The sequence below is a fragment of the Toxotes jaculatrix genome, chromosome 8, assembly GCF_017976425.1.
Source record: "Toxotes jaculatrix isolate fToxJac2 chromosome 8, fToxJac2.pri, whole genome shotgun sequence".
Lineage (NCBI taxonomy): Eukaryota > Metazoa > Chordata > Actinopteri > Toxotidae > Toxotes > Toxotes jaculatrix.
Genome location: NC_054401.1, coordinates 19,286,481 through 19,301,960, shown reverse-complemented (window position 1 = coordinate 19,301,960; position 15,480 = coordinate 19,286,481). Strand labels below are relative to the sequence as shown.

General features: G+C 42.3%; 1 protein-coding gene across 5 annotated transcripts in view; it reads right to left on the bottom strand.

The window, feature by feature from the left end:
• Positions 1-1,488: 1,488 nt before the first annotated feature.
• Positions 1,489-15,480, bottom strand: part of trak1a (trafficking protein, kinesin binding 1a) — a 34,512-nt gene continuing 20,520 nt past the window's right edge. For 4 of the 5 annotated variants that reach the window (XM_041043507.1, XM_041043505.1, XM_041043506.1 and 1 more), the window contains 13 exons: positions 14,803-14,919; positions 14,590-14,690; positions 14,093-14,201; positions 13,927-14,005; positions 13,685-13,815; positions 13,449-13,523; positions 12,860-12,997; positions 12,540-12,616; positions 12,164-12,403; positions 11,440-11,768; positions 8,527-9,000; positions 6,758-6,860; positions 1,489-5,326 (listed from right to left, as the gene is read on the bottom strand). In XM_041043507.1, the coding sequence (XP_040899441.1) occupies positions 4,273-5,326; positions 6,758-6,860; positions 8,527-9,000; positions 11,440-11,768; positions 12,164-12,403; positions 12,540-12,616; positions 12,860-12,997; positions 13,449-13,523; positions 13,685-13,815; positions 13,927-14,005; positions 14,093-14,201; positions 14,590-14,690; positions 14,803-14,919 (3,027 nt within the window). In that variant the 3' untranslated portion in view covers positions 1,489-4,272. Of the gene's footprint in view, positions 5,327-6,347; positions 6,445-6,757; positions 6,861-8,526; positions 9,001-11,439; positions 11,769-12,163; positions 12,404-12,539; positions 12,617-12,859; positions 12,998-13,448; positions 13,524-13,684; positions 13,816-13,926; positions 14,006-14,092; positions 14,202-14,589; positions 14,691-14,802; positions 14,920-15,480 lie in introns of all 5 variants that reach the window. The other variant, XM_041043508.1, reaches the window with a different exon arrangement.

The window sequence follows — 15,480 nt, the reverse complement described above, 5'->3', positions numbered from 1 at the left end:
TCTCCATCTGCTATGTCAAAGCAGTAACATACACCAAGTAAATAAATTATAAATTCTAAGCCTGTTTACAATATCAAACACTGAAGTTAATATAGAACAAAAAGTGATATGTGGTGCTGTGTCAGGCTGTAAGAAAGACAGACTGTAGGAGAAGCTTAAGAAAAAGCTCTGCAGGGCTTCACACTGAGGCCAGGAGGAGCACATATGGGTTTACTAGACCAACACTGGGTGCATTTCTTAATATTTAAAGGTTTAAAAGCTGGTTTGCTTTCTTTTCCAGGCTTAGAGTTGGCTGTGGTTTGTGTTTGCATCAGCTGTTAGTTTTGTTCTCTGAGACACACTGCCTCCCTGTGGAATATAGCTGTAACTGGAATGGATAGAGCTTTTTTTTAACCTCATACATAGTGCTGCTGTTTCCATTTACAGACAGTTTATCTGACTGTGGACATCTCTTTGAGATGACTGTAAACCTTTCCAGCTTCAGGCAAATCAACAACTCTAGATCCTTTGAGTCTTCTGAGATCTCTTTGTGCAGCAGATTCTTCTTATGAATAGCAAACTCAAAATGTTTGAGTGTTTTATATAACACAAAGTAGCTCTGACCCACTCCCCTCCAATCTGGTTTCATTGACTGGACTCCAGGTTTGATAACTACTGACTTCAATCAGCTTTTGTTAATATCATGAGCCGAGGGGTTCACACATACTTTTTCCAACCTACAATGTGAATATCTGAGTTGTGTTTTCAGTATGGACAAGAACAACAAGTTGGCTTATGTATTATTAGTTAAAGTTGATTGTGGTCATTATTGTAACTGATGAAGATCTGACCAGGTTTAAAGACTTATTTTTCTTGCCATTGTTATTTGCAGATGAGTTTATAAAGCTGTGAGTGTCACTGTGTGTTGTGCTGAACAGATGTTGCTGTCTGTGGCACGGACAAGTGGACCTTTAGGTCTGTGACATTTTCTTTATGTTGGCTTCTCTTTGATAGATTATCCTGCTTATTTGTGCCCAGAGAGGAATGAGGCAGAGGAGCGCTGTGGTAGTGCTGGAGTGCAAAGCTTTACATTGGCTTGGAGTTAGGAAGGAGCCGTTACCTTTACTGGCTTATAGGCAATTACCCGAGTCTATACATGACTGTGAGCTCTAACAGCAAGTGTTGTGAATGGAGTAGAGGAAGGTGGGGGAAACTGGTAGACAAGCTGCAGAGATGTGATGGAGGGAGTTGTGATAATCCAGACAGATGTCAATAATATCCTTCATCGTCTTTAAGGGATTCTATTGTGATCTGTGTTATATCATGCGATTGTACCTGCCTTTGCCGTATTGTGGTAAATATATTGGAAAATCATTCTTATTACTGTGGTGATTTATGGGTACTTAAGACAGTTTTCCCACTTCTCTCTTCAAATTATATATGATCAACATCCATGATCCAGAGGTATAAAATTAGCAAAATGTCTTTACTGAATAAGGCAAAACAAAGTCAGTCTTTATGTATTTATTTTCTTATTGACAGTACAGTCTGTTCTGTAGAATAGAACACTTCAGTCCCTGAACAGAAAAGTTTCTTTCCCTCTTTACTCAAAATAAACAACTAAATTTCCTGTCTTTTTCCTCTACTGTTACAGTTTTATTTAAAAAAGAAACAAAAAAAATTAGCATGGCTATATGTGTTGTGTTGCATACATTTTACAATGTAATAATAGTCCCCCTTTTGAGGTTAAAACAAACTAATAAAGATGAATCAACATACTATACACAAATGTATGGCCCTACAGCAGGATTACTGTTTGTAATAACTTACATTCAGATGATTCAAGTGACACACAGAAAAAGAAGCTCACACACAAACACACACCAACATGTCTCGTCAGTCTTGGCACTTGGTATCATTATTAAATACTGTGAATTGTTGTCTTTTTGTTTTTTTCCTATTCACCCAAATGTGCAGCCGTTATGAAGTAAGCTGGTAGACAACTAACTGTACCCATTGTTTTAAACGGAAATGTTTCTATAAAGCCACTTAACTCTTAAGTGCCACAGAAATGTTTATCATGTGACCACAATGACATAAAACTGTCCAATCAAAAATGTTTCAAAATGTCAGCGTGACAGTTTAAAATATAAATAAAAACGTCCTACACTCAAACATATACAGTGGATATTCAGTTATAGGTGTGCCTCTAATAATCCAAGTATTTAATAAATATAGTCAATGATCATTAATCTCTCACTAGATAACATTGCAAGTTTAATCCCTTAATCATTAAGGATTTCAGTAAATCACTGCCAGCATCAGAGCCAGCCATTTTGTCCTTTTCATTCATCAGGCAGGACCAAAAACTTCCCTTCAGCAACAAAGTGTGATAAAAGCTCAGTCTCCTGTTCTTAAAACCATCATTTGGACACTGAAGTCTGAAGTCACTCTTTCTACAATTACATTCAGTCTCATAATGCCTAATATTGCTTTACATTTTTTCACCCACACGCTTGTTTGATTTTGACAAAATAAATTAAAATGGCATCATTTGTTATGTATGCATATCATAGCTTACACCAGCAATACGGAAATAAAGCAAATCTCTGATTGAAATTTCTTTTGCAAGCAGACTTCATGCTTCAATTCTGTGCCGTCGTGGTCCCACCCACTTTTTATGTGGGTGTAACTTTGGTTTTGAGTGAAAGCTCGGGGTGCAGCAGTGCCTGTGGCAGACTTTCCCATCAGCACTGTGTCGAATTAGGATGTTTGTGCCCACGTCATGTCATTTGAATCCTTCTCAAACTTGTTTTACACTGACTAGATGAGTATGGAAATTTTTTCAAAATGAGAAAATCTAAACAAACAATCAGTGTTTTACCAGGTATCTGTACAGCGGAACCTGATCTGTATTGCTCTTTATGTGCTACATGTTCCTGTGGATCCTAATCACAGGGGATGCTTCACCCAAACTTCACCCAAGAGCCAAAAATAGTCACAAACATAATTGAGCATGCGTGGGGCTCCCTCAGCAGGTTCAGACACCAATAAATTAATTTGCACAGTTATTCTCATTTACTCCCTCTAACAAAACGCAACTTAAAATATTCATCAAATAAAACAAATGCAAACCCATAATGAAATGAGATACAGTATGTCAGCTGTTTTTAGGCACATAAGAACATTCGGTCACAGCGAGAGGACACATTAAAGCCCCAATCCAGATTTTTTTTTTCTTGGCCTCTACATATTACATACATACAGAGAAAAAGGAGCTGCTGGTAGAAAATAATCTCTAGTGCCGATGTCACTGAATGTGACATTTTAATTTCCATTTCACTTCAGTGCAATACAATGCAGACACAAACAATTAAAGGCTTCAAAATACCATAGTGGCCCGAATATAAGATGAAAATGTTTTTAGATGAGTTTGTTTTGACTTTGCTTTGGTTGACTTTGACATTAGTCTCTATCCTTCATCCTGCCAACCTGTATCACAGACTGAACACCTAGTTTGTTGTGCGTCCCATTCGCAGTTTTTTTTCTGTCGATTTTTCTGTTGCAGTGTGACGGTAAAAACCTGCTAGCTGAGCGACATTAAGGCTACAAACCACACATGACGTGATGCAGCAGAAGTAAGATCTGCTGTAGTGAATGTGCTCTTGTGCAGTCGTTTCTTCATAAATAATCTAAAGAAAAAAACAAAACGATCTTACATTCGGGTCAGTACAGTAAATTTTAAATCCATGTTACCCTTTTTTTTTAAAAGTTGAGTCATTCAGGTTGAGAAGGAAAATGAGACTATACACAGTTGCATTATGGGAAAGCTCTGCAGTCCTCTCACCAGATTGGGCCTTTAATATTATACTATACATGACACAGTATATTGCGAACACAATATACAGTTACAACGGACACAGGAAGGCAACGTACTCCATCATCTTTAGCCTGACAGTATATGAGTATGACACAGTGTAACAGTTTCAGCCACTACTGGTTTATTCACCACTGCTCTGTTGGGTTCATGTTGATCAGACTGATGATTGTTTGGATAAATCAGTTGGTGTGTGGGCTGGTTAGGAAAGGTGGACTGTATGGTTCATCTGTGAACTTGTTTGGTCTGGGGATACTCCATAGCTGAGGGATGTCTGTTGTATAGTTGTGTATGGTATTTGGTTTTTGCAAATAAATCTGTGTTTGCGTGCACGTGTAGTCATGTCAGAGTGTTGTACTGTAGAGTGTGTGAGTTTGCGTGTGGTAGTATGAGCTAATACACTGAATATTACCTCTTTATGTCACAGTGTCATCATCACTGTGTCGGTCATTACTTGTTGGTCTGGTGTGTCTCTGTATTATTGTCTGTGGTGTGACTGTTTCCAGTGCATGTAGTGTCTGTGGTATGTGTATGGGTTTTGCGACCAGTGTGTGATTTGTTTGGACTTTGCCCATTTCTTGCGTGTTCACTGTGTGTTGTGTAGTTGTGGTTTGCATGGTATGTGGTATAAGTATCTCTGTGCTGGGGGCACCTCCTGGGTCTTTCATAGCCATACTGGCCCCCACCATGGCCGGATAGCTTCGATTCCTCCTCAGTCCTGCGTTCAATCCTGGAAGCCCCCCACCCAGAGCACTGTTCCCCAGTCCAGTGGAGCCAAAGGGGGCTAAAAGAGTATTCCCAGATGAAACCGAAGCGGTAAGAGGGGAAAGGGTGCGGAAACGTTTCAGTTTGTCCACAAGTCGCAGGTTCAGCATCTCTGTTTGGCTGTCGTCGTCTGTCTGGTCGCCTCGCTCCCTCTCTGCCTCCCCCAGCACTTCCCTCAGAATGGTGCGAGCTGGTTTAGAGGCGAGGAAGGTGTCATAGTATGGAGGGTCTTCAGTGGAAGGGCTGAACTGAAAAACTGGATGGGTGGTGGTAGAGGAGGCAGATTTGGAGCGAGGGGAGTTGGGTGGGGTGGAGGGCTGGAGGAGAAGGGTGTCTGGGCGTTTCCCCACCCGTCTGACCTCAGTCTCTCCTGGTGTGTCGGTGCACCTGTGCGCCTGCGCTCCTCCCTCGGGTGTCGAAGCTCCACTGGGAACCAAACCCCGGTCCCAGCTTCGGGGGTTATACACCGACGCAGAGATCCCGTGCTCCAGCAAGAGCCGCACCAGGCCTAGAGAGGTACTGGTGGTCTTGGTGGAGTCCCTAAGGTTGGTGGAGGACTCAGCCAGGGAAAGAGACAGGGAGAGGCGGCGTGGGGTGCAGCAGGGGGTATAGGAAGGCGTAGTTGGGGCAGAGAAGGGTATAGGAGAGGCAGTGGAGGTAGGGGTGCCGACATAAGCACTGCTGTAACAAGAGGCTATAGCTGGGCTGAAGATGGAGGTTGAAGGAGGGAATGGGAAAGAGGAAGAGAAAAGAAGGAGGGTGGCACCAGGTGTGCAAAGAAAATGAGAAACAGCGAGGGAGCAGGGACAGACAGATGCACGTGAGTTATCACACTTTGCTTTCAGTGGCAGTCATCAAAAATTACAAGGGCACCATTTATCTGAAACATCACATCACCCTGAATAAGTTTTTTTTTCTCCTGTTTTGGCAACTGAGATGTGCAGACGTTATCTAAATCTGCATAACAGCCGTGCAACCGCGCTGAGTCATCTGTTACTGAGAACCCCATTAGACGATTTCACACACTGTGAGTTATTTATTAGATGCTCTGATGTAGCCACAGGGTGAATAGAAAATAATCACAAATGTCCTCTTCGCACTTTCTGGGCTTTCAACTTCATCTCATGGTTTTTGTTTGGTTAGTGCAGCTGCCTCTGGTGTCATCACATGACCTTTAACTTGTCCTTCAGCCACAGGATAACAATGATCCATCTGATGCTGTGACTGGCTTTGGTCTGGTGTTCAGACAGCCACTATTATCTTACACACCACTTCAGTCTTCTTCTCAGGCGGGTCCAGTCCAAAAGTGTTAAGTGACTTGTGGTTGGTGCTGAATTTCTGAAATCCTCCACCAAAAACTGGCCTTGAATTGACACAAGGTGTTACAGTATCTCTCCCATACGTGACCTTTCATTACCTCCTGACCAAAGGACCACATTAAAGTCATGTGATGACACCTGATCCAGCTCCATTTGGTGAAAGAAGACCATTAGATGTGCTTGAAAGCTAGAGGTGGACCTTTTTGCTTTGTTTGAACCAGATGCAGATCCCTGATTGGAGTCATAGCAGCAGTCAGACGTTGGACTGTTAGTTAGGGACATGTGGGCGGTTAATATTAGATATAAAGTATGTGTAGGTCCACAATTCTGTGACTGTCTGTGGTGTTGGAGCAAATTCCTATACACAGCCACAATCTTTACAAATGCACTCCCATGCATTTCCTCACCCACGTACACACCAATCGGTGCACTCAATGCGTCTGCTCTACTCCGGCCATGACAACCATATGATATAACTCCACTTCATCTTCTTCATCACATGACCTGCCAAGGCCAATCAGACAGCAGGGACACAAAGAGTATGAGCCAGCTGCTGTGGCATCAAAGTGAATAGAAGGGGGGCACTAGGGGAAGTTTCGTATTGGCTGAGAAGCAGCTGTTTGATTTACTGTACACAGTGGAGATTTTTTTGTTCAAGTAACACTGACAGTAACTGTCTTCATTTTCTAATCTCGACATTTAGCTGTGTCTTCTCCTTATTGTGCCACTTGGTAAAGATATAAGTTGTACACATCAAGAACAAAACAGTATTACAAGTGAGGATAAATCACAATAAGAAAGTAAACTATATGTTTACCTTGGGGACACAGAGGTCAGCTGATCAGAGGGGTGGAGAATCCTGCAGGTGGTGAAGGTGTATGTGGAGCTAGTGTGGGACATACACTTCCCTGGGAAATTAACTACAGGTGAAAAGAAGGTAGGGAGGGAGAACAAAACAGAAGGGAAAGTCTGTTAGTGTTCAGACTAAAGGCACCAAACAACGCTGCAAAAACACTGTGAGCAATAAAGTGGAGAAAAATAAGCCATGATTGAAGTATAAGCCCCAAGAGAAAGCACCAGCATCGGTTTGCTCCCTAAAGGACCAGTGTGTGGGATTTAGTGGCATCTAGCAGAGAGGTTGCAGATTGCAACCAGCTGAATAACCATCCACTCACTCCTCACTTTCCAAACGTGTAGGAGGACCTACAGGTAACGTAAAAACGTGAAGAACCCTCTCTAGAGCCAGTGTTTGGTTTGTCCGTTCTGGGCTACTGTAGAAACATGGCAGGTTCAGTTCCAGGTGCTTATACGCTAATGAATTATGAATATCATATTCAATTTCTGCCAGTAGATCCCCCTAAATCCTGCACACTGGTACTTTAATTTCTGATACTGAAGAGCTGATGAGGTGTGCGCTGCTTGACCCCTGAGTTAGTTTAAATGGCCAGCATCATGAAAGTTTTGTTGCTTACAGTAACTCTGCTGATTCCATGAAACAGAAACGTCCTGATGATGAGGTGAAAGATCATTTGATTAAATTCATTTCAGTCATAACAGGAATTTTACTGAATAGTCACAAAGTAAATCTGAGACATTTCACTATTACTTAATAGATTCATTTATTAAGTAATATTATTAATAATCAATATTCCCCCTGGGGAAGAGAATGAGGTGTTATACACACAGATTGGGGATAATGTATCTGTAATGAGTGAATGTATATTGTTTCTGTTTGGCCGTTCCTTGGTTTAGAGGAACACAGTAATATGTGCACCAAGGAAGAGTACTGCATGTGCAGGAAGGTGACCCTACACCAAAGCCACTAGGTCCACTCCAATATTAACCAGCTATGGGCGTCATGTGTTCATGTGACTTGGACAGCTGCACTAATAACACCTGATATAGTCACATGCACATACAGTGCGTGAGCAAAAGCTAGGCCTCAGCCATGTTATTTATGCGTCCATGTACTTGTGTGGTATACTGGTGTTTCAGTGTGAGTTCTGACTGTGAAAACAAATCCTTATTAGTGTGACTTAGTGCCATCTAAGTTGATGAACTATGTTTTAATTATAATTTCAACAAATTATGTCAACATTTAAAGAAAAAAGGAATGTATGCAGCAGGTCACGATTCAGACCAGTGGTATAGTGCAAAAGACACCCAAACTTCCAGAGCTGGGAAGATTTGGTGGAAAGATTGAAAAATGAGTGATTGGTTGAAATGAAGCAATGTGTCGAAGTGAAAGAAAGGTTGAACTTAGAAGGAAGATTATTATGATGCAGGTTGAAGTAAAATAAAGAACAAAAAAAAAACCAAGTACTCAGTTTTGATGGGGTTCGATGGCTGCACACACACGCGGGCTGCCGGTGGGATGGGTGGGTGTTGGGGTGTGTACACATGAGCGTGATCGTGCAGGAGGGGACGTCACATTGGGATTGTGAGATGTCCTGTGAATGCCCTCCCCAGTGCCTCACCCTCCCACCCCTCTTCTTCAAACCCCCCCCTTCCCCTTTATCCCCATGCTCCATGGTGACAGTGGAGGGTGGATGCAGTGCTGTGACCCCAGCTAAGAGGCTCCCTCACCAGGCATGTGATCCACTGTGGCAGGCTGTAAGGCCTGGAGCTCCTTGAGATCCACGTGCCCGTTCATCATCTCAGAAGAAGAGGGGAGAGGAGAATGGGAGAGGCTGGATAAGGAAAGGGGCATGTTCCCAATAAGTCCGTCTTTTCCTTCAATTGCTTCGTTAGCCGCACACATTTCTCCGTGCAATGTTTCCAACTGGCTATTTTCATCAGTGTCGCCATTTTTGTTACAGCAGACAGAGGGAGTAGAGGTAGAGGGCAGGTCAAAAGTAGCGGCACTTTCCTCCGACAAGCCAATAAACGAGTCACATGAGACTTCATCCTCCTCTGGTTGGTCCAGTTGCCAGCTGTCTTCCTGTCCCTGCTCGTGTGCTAAAGTGCGGAAGCCCTTCGTGACCACACCAGGCCGATCATCCAGCAGAGCACCCATGTGGGGTTGAGCCAGCTGCTGCCATGCATGGAGTGTAGCAGAGCCTGGAAACAAGAGAGAGGACAAGTGGATGTTACCTAAAGCTGCTGTTAAGCTGCTCTCTACCACAGGTAGATATAATCAAATCAATATATTACCATCTGAGCTGGGATAAAATTAGCTTTTTTTCCCCACATCTTGTAAACAAAAGTAATTTATGCCAGTTTGTTAACAAATACCAAAAAATATCGAACTAGATATTCTCAGAAATACGGAGCCATATGTTCAAAATCATTGTGATTTTTAAGTTCTAAATTTAAGTTCTAAATTTTAATGTTTCTAATGTTGAAGGGATATTTAATACACAGCTGGGACACTGTTAATACCATCCATATAAAATATTACAACTTAATTTAAGTTTAAATAAGTTGCTGTGGCACTTCCACACATTTGTTTTCTTTTCTTAAATGGTTAATGAGTAACAGCAGGACTTATATAGTATTTGTCCAACAACACTTACAATATCAGGGGAAGGGAGACCACAGACACACAACTATACTCCACTACAGTATAGTATACTGAAGTTTACTGCTTCATTAATCATGCATATTAAGTGACACAATCCAGATCGCGCATGTTCTCACACATACAGAACAGACAGGCAAAGGCATGTTCTCAGATTGTTATAATATTTCTTCATGCAAAGTCTGTCTCACATCCCCACACTGTGGTGACAGTGATATGCCACAGTAGGAACTGTTTGCCTATATAAGCAAGTGTCCTTGCACCTAATTTATTGGTTTCACTTCGAGACCAATGTGTGGTTGTTGTCTCGTATCATGCACGTAGGTGCTTTCAGAGATGTCAGTACACAAAGCAACATAAAGAATGAGAGAGAGAAAAAGGGAAGATGAGAAAATTAGTAAGATTTTATTCAAGAAATCAACAACAAAGACAACGGATGAGTTGAACAGGAGAAAAAAAGTAAAGTGCAAAGAAAAGACAAACCCAAAATGAAGAAAAGAAATGGGGTGAACAAAAGAGGAGTGGCAGGGGTGGACAGTGCATACAGTAGTATGTCTCTAATGTAGAATCAAAAGTCTGTGGATTGGTGTTTGTACACTAAGATACTATCTTATGTGTTGAATGGACTTCATGAGCTCATAACTCCTTCAACACCCAGATTACCAATTTATTTTCTACTTAACCTCTTTATAAGGGGTATAGGATAGTCATGTGACAGCAGCCAGAATAATCATGTATATAATAACTCCCAAATCAAAATGATCTGTTTACACTTCATATGAATAATTTGTCTTACTGTAATCAAATTAGTTGGTGTTCAGACCTCTCGTTTCACCATGCTACCACAAGGATGGTGTAACACTCTTTGAACACTAGGGGGAGCTACAGAACAGGAAATACCCCTGACAACTTCTTTTTAAAAGTGATGAATGTTTTAAACGATAAATACTGAACATGTGCAATTTAAGAATATACGTTCAGGTTTAAGGGCTGTCGCTCTGTATCTATAAAAGTGTCAAATATATGAACAATTCAACTGTACAAACCCAACAACCAATAAAGAATAGAAATAAATAATTATAGGATAATAAACGTGCTCTACTAAAACAAAACAAAACAAAAAAAAAAACACAAGGCACAAGAAAACCTAAAAATACAGCATGTGCCTTCTAAAATGTCACATACTGACTCACTTACTGCAAATGCAGTGTAAAGTGCTCTGCTTTTGAGATGTATTTGCATTGAATGTAACACCAGGAAACATGCATTATACTCATATATGATGTTTTTACCTCACTTCTACTCAACTCACATTAATGTATTTTATGCAGTGTATAACCCTTTATGGTTTTGTATATACTTTCATACCTGTTGAATTTCTAAAATGTAAGAAAAACACTCAAATCTGCTTTGGAAAAACAAACGTGTGCGATGTTAAGAGCTGTGGATGGCTTTCTGACACACTGTACGTGTCAAGCCATCAGCACACAGCAGGCTGTTGTTCTATATTTCAAACCAGCAGCGTGGCTGTGTGTGTCTGAAGTAAAAAGAGTGCTGGAGATTCAAACTGCCTTCCTGTTGTTCCAACACCTGCAGCAGGCCTGTGACTAATGCCAGTGGGGCTCTGAGGTGAGGCTGCGTGCTTGGCAGGCGGCTCAGCTCCATCAAACTGGCGCTTCTCCGAAAGGGTTTAGGATCCTGAGAGGCACTCAGAAAGATTTGGGACTGACTGCGGTTATGCAAAATCAGATATTGATTCTGTTGCTGGTTCTGAAGGGCTTGGCTTTGGTTGTGTGTTTGGGTTTGACAGACCTGGGTGTTACTTTGTGGAGGATGTAGAAGAATATAATTTGGATTTCGTGCCATATTCTGGGTTTGACTCTGTTCCTTGTGTGAGGTTTTGTGAACCGTGTGATTTAGATTCTCTTTTTCATTACGTGGAGGATTAGAGGCTCTGTGACTCTGAGAGGAATAATCACCTTCTAGCGGCTTTACAATCTGCAGCTTCTCCGGCAGGTAGGATCTCGCCGTGAAGGAATATCCCGACCACACACTTCCGAAGGAGGGATGCGAGCACAGCGACAACAGGCTCTCGGTCGGGGTCCCCGGGCCTCTGCTACTCTCCCCACCTCCTTTTTCATCCTCTTTGGCCAGGTAAGCCAGCTTTCTCTCCCTCTCCTCCTCAAAAAAGCGTTTTTCTGAGAGGTAGTTGTCACGGCGGAGGGACAGACGCCGCAGGGCTGCCTCCAGGTCCCTGCTACCCGGAGTCCCTGGGGTACCAGGGGGCCGCTTGTTAGAGTCCTCTGACCTGGACCAGGGGACACAATGGAGTTAGGTTTCAGTGTAAAGCTCAGCTGGTTTCTGTTGTGGTGGATACTAATAAAAAGGTAGGAGCTAATGACTGAAATCTAAAACTTAGCTTTATGTTCATGGTTCCTAGTAACAGAAATCCTAGCACAAACCATAGAAACACACCAACAAACACCAAAGTTACCAACAAACACAGAAATAAATCAAAAGAACTGATAGAGTGAGACGCATCCCCTTAGTTACATGAGACCAGTCTATGGGAGGGACAAACGTCAACTAAAGCAACAAATAAAGAAAACGAAAAGTAATAGAAACACGAAAACACACAACGAAAAATAGAACACTAAATAATAAAAATCTAAAATGTGTGTTGCAGAGTGAAATTGTTCATACCCGTCGTCTGGACTCTCCATGATGCTGCTAGTCCTGTTGTCCAGGATGATCCCACTTCCCGTCTCGCTGCCGTAAATGGAGTTGGAGCGGGGCGTGCCCACCCTGCTGGAGCGCCCTGAGGTGAAGCATGACGTCTGATTGGAGCCTGGGATGTTGAGAGGGGAGGGGGCTAGAGATGAACGCTGCTGACGCATCAGGTTGAGGTTTTTCACTGTCTGGAACACTCGCTTTGGGTGCAGCCTGGAGAGACAAGGTGGCATCAATATCACAGCGATAGATGAGTATCACATTATGATGTTAGACCAAAATCATTAATAACTTTAACTTAATCTATGTTTTCTTTTTACGTTGAGTCAGGTTTTACAGTTGGATGTACCTCTGTTCTTCTACGTCTGGATCATCCATCTGAAGTTCCTTCCTCATGGTGCCCTCTATTTCTGCAGCCAGAGAGTCCTGGAGAAGAAGGAAGAGGTTACCACCAATGGTAAATCAGTCATCAGACAGGGCATGTTAATGAATGACAGCACTGGTAACATGTACTGTGAATATCTAGCTTGGAGTTTTGTATAATAGCTTTAATGTGTTAGATTTATAATGACAAGACAAAGAACAAAGTACAGTTAAGGTGTGGATAGTTGAAGGATGATGACGAACCCCTCTTTTTGCCCCTGCCCCACCCTCTGCCCCCTCACTCACCATCGGGAACAAGCCCAGAGAGTGGAAACGCCTCGGTGTGCTGAGTGGTAGAGTTTTATTCCTCAGGTTCTTCAGTTCCTCCTGAGCTTCATGAAGCATCTCCATACACTCTGCATACTTATCTTGCAACTCCCGCAACTGAAGGAGGATAAAGGAAAAAAAGCAGGTGAGTAAAGACCTGCATAACTGTGTCTGTGTGTGTGTGTGTGTGTGTATACTTATGCATAACTTTTAATACAAAAGTGGTGTCTTGGTTGAACCACAGATTCAAGAATTGTCCAGCTATGTCTTGAAAACCTTCTACTTTACATACTGAACCACAGAAATGCAGTGTCATTGTTATATGAAGGTCTAAAATGTGCTTTTGAGGACAGTTTGACCGACATCACATACAGTACTTAAATATTTTAATAGACTTGCAGGTTATATTAATATAGAAGGTAGTACTACAACCCCCCCCCCCCCGCATCTGTTATTGCAGGAGGCTCTCTAGCAATGTGTCCTGGACCATTAATATTTGTTGGTGGTGGCTGTTGCCGCAGAAAATACATTGACGAGGCCACGGTCGGCGGGTTGTAGAGTGCCTCACCTCAGCAGTGAGTTGTCGCTGGGCGTCTTTGGCTGCTCCTAAGTGCTGAGTCAGCTCTTCATTCTCCACAGCATACTGTACGCATCCCAGACAAAAAAGAAAAAAGACAACAGGTATGAAAAATGCTGAACCTACAATGTACTGTCTCTGCTGCATTTCATATGCAGGACATGCATAAATGAAATAACTATAAATTACTAATACTATCAGTATAAGAGATGTCAGGGGTTTCATACCAGCTTGGCCTTCTTCTGGAGGTCTACTATCTGAGAGAGGAGGTGTGTGATCTCCTCCTGCTGTCTGGAGGCGTCCTCAGTCTTCCTGGCCAGCTCCTCAGCCAGAGAGGAAATCTGCAGGTTGGCATCACCTGAGAACAAGAACAGGTGCTCAGCTGCTAATAAATCTGCCTCTTTACTGCCTCACTGCCGTTAGAGGGTGAGGTGTCCGCAACATGAACGCAGTTAGTTAAATTACTCACGTAGTTCTTTGACACAGTCATTGACAAGTTGCTGTTCTTTTTCCTCATAGGAGATAGTTTCTGTCTCCAGATGACTGGCCTAGAAAGAAACAAAAATCAGACATTAATAATCAATACCACACAGTGTGGACATTGTTAATCATGCCAGGAGCTGGTGTGTGTTTACCTCAGATCGCAACGATTTGTTTTCTTCCTCCAGATCTTTGAGTTTCTTCTGCAAGGAGTCCAGGGGGAAAAAAGTTGGAGTTGACACATTGGTTTCACTGGGACGCACACTAAAAACACACACACACACACACACACACACGTGAGGGTTGAGCTGTATTGATATTTGTTTACTCCTCTGTCACATTTTACTCACTTATTTTCACAGACAAACTAATAAAACCTGCAGCATTTTCACAAATTTAAAGTCTAAAGAGATTCGTGAGAGTGACGGTGAAAAATCTTCTAATAAATGACTCAGCTGTGTAAAGTTACTGGGACATGCTGTCACATCCTTACACAGTTATCAAAGCTTCAGAGGGCAACGCTGTTTATGTTTTTGTTTGCATTAGATTTGAATTCTGTTGCATAATTCCATTACAAAATATTTTATAGAGAAGGAGAGAAGGGAAAGGGTGATGATAGATGAGGAGAGGAGGTGACTGGAAGGAGACGTACGGCGTGGAGGTGGTAGACTCTCCCTCGCTTTCCTCGGCAGCGCTGGTATAGAACTGTAACAGCTCATCTTTCATGGACAGGTCATGACGCAGCTGAGATACCTAGATGTGGAAGAACAGAAGCAGACCTGTAGATGGAGGGTACTTCAAGTAACACACATATACTTATATAAACAAATATAGAAGCACACACACAAACAGCCTCACTGTGTACCTCCTCTCGTATGTGCTCTACTTGCTCTTCCAGCAATTCGTTTCTCTCACTGAGCGCTTTGTTTTTCTTCAGCAGCGACTGTCCGATGCGAGCCGCTAACTCCAAGTCGCGCTCTTTCTGCACAGAGCCAAAGTTTTGTTTAGTGTTTAAACAGCAAAGTAGATGAAAACAATACAAAAACTAAAGGAATAATTTGACATTTTGTGAAAATGTGCTCACGTACAGGTCCACTGTTCATAGTCTAATGCACTGTCAACCAAAGAAAGTAAACTGTTTTACAGCAATAGAGGTCAGTACAGTGAACTCTAACATGGTCAACACAGTTGTCTGCTTGTTGATGGTAAGACATCTGTGAACACAGTGTTCAGTCAATAGTTGGACGGCTGGCTGTTGAATTTCATGGTTCATTTAACAAGGACACCGTTCTATGCTCACAGTTTTTATTTATGAGGAGGAAGTTAGCTGAGCTCTACCCTAGCAGTGTCCTGCTGTCTGTCATTCTGATGTTCACCGAGCAGCCGATGTGGATCAGTCAGATTTGAGTATCAGCTGGCGGAAACAAATTTAGTGATGTCATTCTATCAAACTTCCTTTTATCATAAACCTCATAAAGCAGCCTGTGTTTAATCTGTCAGACCACAGTGTAACATGACCTCAGTGCCTCACAGCGTGTGGACC